Raw genomic sequence first — 7,638 nt, forward strand, 5'->3', positions numbered from 1 at the left:
CACTATCAGCTTTTTGCAGAATCCACACTCATATGCAGATTTAATGGGCTCTGGCCTCGCACATCAGATCTATACCAATGGATCCATACCAATTGGACTAAAAAAAGCGAGATCTACTTATGTTCAAAAGGATTCTTCATTGTGGCTTTTGACTTAAATGAAGATTACCAGAAGGCCTTAACGGGAGGCCCTTGGTTCTGGGGCTCGGCTGGGCTTTTTCTCACCCCCTGGTTTCCAGACTTCGACCCTTCTACAACTGTCATCACCAAGATTCCCATTTGGGTTAGGCTCCCGAATCTTCCGGCACATCTATGGCATGTCTCTGTCTTCTTAGCCATTGCAGACACCTTAGGACGCTACCTGTCTGCAGATTCTTCACGGAAGGAAAATGGACTCTACACCTACGGTAGATTTTGTGCAGAAATAGATATCAGCAAAGGACTGCCGGATCAGATTAATCTCAAGTATGGAGATTTCCACTGGACTCAAACCTTGGATTATGAGAATACAGCCTTTCGTTGCCGCCATTGTCATCAAACGGGGCACCTCCAGAATTCCTGTACCCAGTTCCTCGACAAAAAGAAGAATCTGAATCGCAAACCCAAATCTAAAAGCTGGAATCCATGTGTGCCTCCCCCTCCTATGGACGAGATAGATTCCTCTAGTTCGGATGAGGAGGAAATTGTAGCAGATGGGCAGAATGTTGAGATTCCGCTGGACGCTCCCTTGGTCGATCCGACAAACCCCTCCGCCTCTCAGATCTCTCATAAACACTCTCATTTATCTTCATCCTCAGACTCTGATAAGGATATTCCGCCGCCGGGGCAGAATAGTCTACAACTTGTCACGGCTCAGCCAAACTCCTCTGGATGGGTCAAAGTAAGCAAGACAAAAGGCAAAAAATGTCGTGTGGCAGTAACTGCCCTCTCAGGGTAGATCTATCTGCTTAGTTCTAGCTTTTTGTATTCCCGTGTTTTCTATAGCCCTCTCCTTGTTAGTCTCTATGGAGCGAGGTGGATAGTCTTTCACCTTCGGCTCCCTTGCTTTTCTGCTTCGCTTGCATGCAAGCTTGACTGTACTATACTTTTCTTATCTTAATAGAATTAGTCTTTATTCAGAAAAAAACAAATAAATAATAAATAATGAAAAGAATATAATAATAATAAATAAATAAAATAATAAATAATAAAACTAGAGTTCTAAATAAATATATATATATAAGTAAATTATAAAATAGTAAAAATAAATAAAGTTAACAAAAAGTAAAATAAACTAAGAAAGAGTTCAATATAGAGAATTATAAAGATAATAAAAATAGTAAAATTAACAAAAAGTAAAAAGGAATAAAAATAAGAAAGAATTAAATTAAGAGAAATATTAAATTAAGTAAAACTTAAAATAAAGAAATAAAGTTTCATGTTGACACATGGAATGTGTGCATGCAGAGCCCTTTCCATTTTTTGGTCTATTTAATAGACGATGAGGAAGATGAGATTCGTCATTCCTTCATCCATTCTCTTGGGAGAAAAGTGTTGTGAGACAAAGGATTCCCTGACAGTAGTACGTTGATTGAGAGATCAAGGGTGGCCAGCGGTATAAAGATTATGTGCAGCTGAGCCTACAATTAGGTGGAAAGTTGTCCCCAAAAATTTATTGCCGTTAGCAGGATTCAAATAACATTCAAATCCCAAATCACAAGTAAGAAATATCATCACTATAGGTAAGTTGTCTCGGATCATATTTTTCTAAATTCTATGCTAATTAATTCAGTAGGTGTGTGTTGATTATAAATCATATAATTGATCTAATTAGTTGTATATTTAAATTTTGGGGATGTTACATTGATGCTTCAAGAATTCCAAGAGACTTAAAATATGTCATTGAATGATGGATTTAAGGATGATTGGTACAATAGTATCTTCAAGCAACTCTAAAGATGAATGATGATGCTTCCATGAGTGTAGATAATATATCCAAGAATATTGATGCTTCTTAACAATGACTACTATGTCTTCTAAAATAGATTCCAAGAGAGAGATAATTATCTTCTTCAAAATGATGATGAGTAACCAATAGGGGCCTTAATGATAGAGAGAGAGAGATGGATAGCTGATGTAGTAGTATTCTTTTTAGTCTTATTCCTTAAGGTATTCCTTATGTCCCTTAGAAAATGATGTCCTCGAAAGTAGCTAGGATGAATGTCTTCCACTTATGCCGATAAGAGTGATATTCAAGTTTCCTTCTCTTCACTTTAGCCCTGATACCATGTTGAGAAATCAAAAGGGTAGCAATTACGGTGATTTCTTTTTACTTGATAATTCTTTTGAAGATATGTTGACTTCTTATTACTTTTATTATGTTCTTTTCATCAAACAATTACCAAAACCATAAACCATGAAGATCACAAAAAGATAATGAACACAAGATATCGGCTCGAAGTCAGGGAAAAACCCCACAAGGGGGAAAACCTAGTCAAATATTCTCTTGTTACAGAATCAGATCAAAGTGAGAATTCCAAGACCCAAACACCAATACCAAGACCTTCCACATGACCCAAGTCAGCCCTTATTCCAATTTATTTCAACAAGTCAAAGTCAACTCAAGTCAAAGGCTTCCAAATATGGTCAAACCTCTTATTTTCAGCCCCCTTCAATAAGTTTGCAACTTTGACCCCTACAATTCCTTGCAACTTCGCACGTGTGAATTTTTTTCTTCTTCTCTTTGGACCGTCAATATCTCTTTTTGGACTTTTTCTCTTTTCCTTGACTTATTCATTGGTTTTCTCTCTCTTCTTGGCATATAAATTTAACTTGCTCAGTTGTCTCCAAATGAGGTATAACTGTCCTCTATTTATACACATCCAGGAGGTCGAAAGGGTCCCTTCTAGGGTTGACTTGTCCAGACAGGGTTGACTTGGTCTTGTGGGGACAAAATTGACATTTTTGACTCAAATAAAATTATTTTTCCACTTTCTTCCAAAATTTCAATTAGGACTTGACTCAAGTACAATAATTTTACTTATGACATTAATTATTTTGACTCAAAGAATCCTAGAAGTAGGAAGAACATGCTTGACCTAAATAAAAATTTGACTTGAGCATGAAACCATGCTTGAAAAATAATAATTCTCTTTCTTCGTTAACTTTTACAAGAAATATATAATGACACATATACGAATTCCATAAGCCTCTCTCCAGCGTTACCTGACTTCTGGAAATGTATATGTTGCACTTGACTCTTTAACGATTTTAATGCCCCTGCTGCATATAGTTTTGAAAATCAATTCAGAAACGGCTCATATCATTTATGAGCTCTATATATTCTCCCATGGTATATGTGTAGGTCAGTTCTGCCATCAATTCTACTTTTTATAAATGTTTTCGTAGCTAAATTCTAGCTGCAATCTCTGTGCAGTAGTTTCATATTGATTTTGTGGCATCTCTCATGTCAGTTCTGCCCTTTTTGCTGCTTGTGAGGACTTGAGTGTTTTATTCCTCATTGTGCACCTGTCCATAGCGCTCCATTAATTTGTTGTCTGTTAGAAATTTGTTCGCTATGGTGGGTGCCAATAGTCACACCCTTCGCTCTGAATGCCAACAATTGCACCATACATCCACTATTTCAACATCACATGCATTAAACTTGAGGCCTTTTGTGTCTTTTGAGGCGATTTTGAACTATTCTTTTAATGGATTTAAAGCTGGGTGCCATGAGGTTGGAATTTTCTCGAAGATCGAAGTTCAAATGTCGAAGGGAGGTGATTTGAGGTCCAAAGCGTCAGATGTGCGGTTTAGAACTGAACTGATTGAAATTCTCAGGTTCGAGTCTAAAGTTGAGTTGTTTGAAGTACGAAACGCTGGCTCGGAATTGTTTGAAGTCCTAAGTTCAAGTATAAGCATAAAGATTGAGAGTGTTTTTTGAAATTGAAGTTCGGTTTGAAATATAAGGCTACTTGAACTTTGAAGCTTTAGGATTGGGGAAGCTTGAGAGTCATGGCTAAAGATCGCTGGGAGATTGAAGTTAAAATCTCTGGTTAAGCTTGGTTAAGCTTTTTAAGCTGAGAGAATGAGGGCTATTGGTCAAAACAAGTTTGAAGTTCTTGTGTTGAGTGGATTTTTGTTTGAAGTTTACTGTCAGTTGAGATTTACTCAGCGAAAGACGCTTCAAGATTGAAAGTTTGAGTCTCAAATTTAAAGATTGAAGTTTAAAGACTCAGGATTGAAAAGCTTGTTTTAAATTTTGTTGGGAGATGCAATATTGTTGAATTAAACTGTTTTGAAGCTTTAAGGTCTCGAGTAAGGGTACAAATACAAAACTTTTGATAAGTCTCGAGCTTGAAAATTGGCGGCCATTGTTAAAAATTGCTTGAATTTAACAGTTGCACCATTTGAATGATAATGAGTTGCAGTAAATATCAAACCATGTAACATATCCTCCAATACATTGCCCTTTATAGGAGAGATTCTTGCAAGGAGTTTTGCAGCCTCTTCATGTTTAATATAAGGGACCAATTTGATAACTTCTCTCTCTTCCTCTTCTATCCATGGCACAACCTCTAAGAACCTAACACAATAACTGATACATTCATCATACAAGAGTTCTAGAGCAATAGGGAGAAGAGATAATGCATCAGAAACATTACTGATAATTCCAACAAAATCCTTGGAATAAAACAGTTGAAAAATCACAAAATATGATTTCGACGCTCTCAAGATAGGCATATTCAAACTTATAGGCAATGGATTTTCCGATTTCTTATCCATGGATGCCTGCCATCTATCAGATAGAAGAGCAACAAAATACCTAGATTCTTTAAGAACACTGGAATGCAAGTGAACTGCAAAAGATTGATCGATCTCCACACTTTCCTCTGTATCCTTGTCAAAGGACGTAGAAACTCGGTGCAAAAACGAAACAACATCAGCAGTAACCACATCATTGAATCCTCCAGTCTTATTAGCTTTACAATACTTTGCTTGCTGAAAATCGAAATCACTCTCATCATTTATCATTGAGTCAAGCTTCTGGTCATAAAATGTTGATAGTTGACTGTTGCTGCCAACACGCTGCCTTTTTTTAGAGTTCAACATCATTCTTTAATCTATACATAAAACCCTACAATCCAATTTCCCCCAAGGATTTTCACTTGCACTTTTAGAGTTCAACATCATTCTTTAATCTATACATAAAACCCTACAATCCAATTTCCCCCAAGGATTTTCACTTGAACAATACAAAACAAGCAAGACCTGGCCTATTGCTGACAAATTCCGTTAGAAACATTCGACCAACCAAGATTTTTCACCATCAGACCAGGAATGATTTCTTCCTTAGACTGAGTTATTTCTGAGTAGAAGATCGAAGAGGACATGTTTATTTATGAGCAAAAGAAGTGTTGTAGTAGTGTGGCAGTGAAGGAGGAAGAGTCATTCTTTTGTGCACCCAATTATCACTTGCGTTCTCCTACAGTTCCATATTTGTGTGTGCCTCTTGGATTTCTTTTTGTATGCATGTAGCCACCTAAACATCAGAGATGGAGTTGATTTCTTACACATGTAGTAGCCTTTTTTGAGAGAAAGACGATATCTCCTCATCTTTGTAGCAGGCTAGCAGCCTATCACTACAGATCTGCATTTCCTATTCTTGTAGCAGCTCATTCTTGGAAGGGGACAGACTGATGTAATTCCTATAGCATCTTGTTTGGAATGGCAAGTTGGGTTCAAACAGTCTTAGATCATCCCATTCAATCTTTTTCCAATGGGATAAATTACCAAGTGTATTCTCTGCATTAGTATTGTAAAAGTTTGGCGTTGCTCTCTGTGCTGGTTTGAAATATTGAAGGTTGCGAACTGAGTTTTATTTATTTTAGATTATTGTTGATGAATTGAGTTGACCTATTGAAGTTTAAAAATGACTCAAATTGGCAATTTATTAGGGTTATTAAGAACTCTAATTATGTCAACTATTGAAAGCACAATCAACATTAGCAAGGAAACTCTTTTTGACATTCATACTTGCTTGCAACATACACAAGAGAAGATTGTTTTTTTGCAGCTTGAATCTCAGCTTCAACAAGATGAGTTACAACAACATAAACATCATGACATCCATCAGCAGCCAACAAGTGGTCAAATCAGTAACATTGACAAACTTCCATCAGCAACAAATCAATAATGTTGATCTAGTACCCAATCAAGGAGCAGAATTGCATGCAGATGCAGAAGTTCAGTTTGCACTTCCCAAGACCATCATCAGAGCTTGGGAAGAGCTTGTACACAACAAGCACAGAACAGGTCTTGGATATGATAAGGAGATTTCCTTTCATATTCCAGATTACTCAAAGCCCATCCAGTTTCAGAGTGTTGGATTCCTTCATGACATTTCACCTTCATCTGTTCTAGATTATGCTCCTCTTCCACATCAACAACAACAGATTGTGAAATGCCAACACTATGACCAAGTTGGCCATCTGAAAGATCATTGTTTTGATCTTCATCCATGTAAGCACTGTCATAAAACCATTCATTCTTCAAATAGATGCTTCAGAAACAAACCTCCTGCAAGAACAAAGATTCATCTTGGACGGATCGCTTCTTGGCAATGAGCTTCAATAGCCAAGAAGATATTTCACTCATACAACAAGATTTGTTCTCGAATATTGAAAAGTCTTGCAGTTGAGATCTCTTCATCTTCTCACCTTGTATCTGACAGGGGGGAAGTGATGGTCATCTACAAGCTTCAAAGCCACATCAAGCAAGCCTGAACCACAATCTACCGTACCAGATTCAAAGTTGTAGCCAGAGACAAAGATGCCCCTGAGCATGCCTTCAGTTGGTGATGCATCTTCAAAGAATTTCGGACACTTCCTCTAGCAGAAGACTTCAGCTTCTTGTCAGTTTTGGAAGAGTTCCAGGAATTTCATTAAGCATTATAGAGTTGTTGGTCATCCTAAAACCATCACAGGTTGAGACCTCCCTTTTCAGGTTGAGGTTCTCCCTTTTTATCCGAGGTGAGGCCTCCCTTTCAAGGTTGAAGGTTTCCCTCTTCATGAGGTTCACTTCCTGTAGTAGAAGACTTTAGCTTCTTTCTAGACTTGGAAGAGTTCTGGGAACTGCACTAAGCATTCCAGTGTTGGTGGTCACCCTTAAACCACCTCCCTTATACCAACATTTCAGAGAGCACATTCAACCTAGTGCTTCCATGCATTTTTTGCACATTTTTTATTACAACTCTCTTCTTGGACTCATACATACCCCTTCAGATTAAGGGGGTGGGGGTGGGGGGCGCATGTTGGACACCTAATCTTTTGTGGGTTGGTGTTGAATGTGAACAGCCATGAGAGTCCAAGAGACCTTGGGATGTGGAACCCAACAGTCACACAAATGTACTATAAATGTATATCATGTCAATAATAATGCATTCAATTTTTATCTTCCACCTTTTCTGTTTACATTCCATATGACTTTAACAATTCTGAAGATTGAACCTAGTTAAATTTTCCAAAAATACGTGGGATAGTTAACAATAGCTTGAGATAAAGTCTCAGAGTGTTAATAAATAGGCTTACGATGTTGCATCAATACTACACCCATGGAATATCCACTAGCATATGTCTTGATATCGAATGGTTGTTGAAGG

At 37.5% G+C, this 7,638-nt stretch overlaps 1 protein-coding gene across 1 annotated transcript; it reads right to left on the reverse strand.

The window, feature by feature from the left end:
* Nucleotides 1-4,283: 4,283 nt before the first annotated feature.
* On the reverse strand, nucleotides 4,284-5,093 carry LOC149250199 (BTB/POZ domain-containing protein At3g05675-like). The gene has a single exon (XM_089453575.1). It carries the CDS (start codon nucleotides 5,091-5,093, stop codon nucleotides 4,284-4,286), a length of 810 nt encoding a protein of 269 aa, XP_089309701.1.
* Between the last annotated feature and the right edge of the window lie 2,545 nt (nucleotides 5,094-7,638).

Source organism: Pinus tabuliformis, chromosome 7 (genome assembly GCF_031772625.1).
Source record: "Pinus tabuliformis cultivar Carrire ecotype Pingquan chromosome 7, CPIR1, whole genome shotgun sequence".
In the NCBI taxonomy this organism is placed as follows: Eukaryota; Viridiplantae; Streptophyta; class Pinopsida; order Pinales; family Pinaceae; genus Pinus; species Pinus tabuliformis.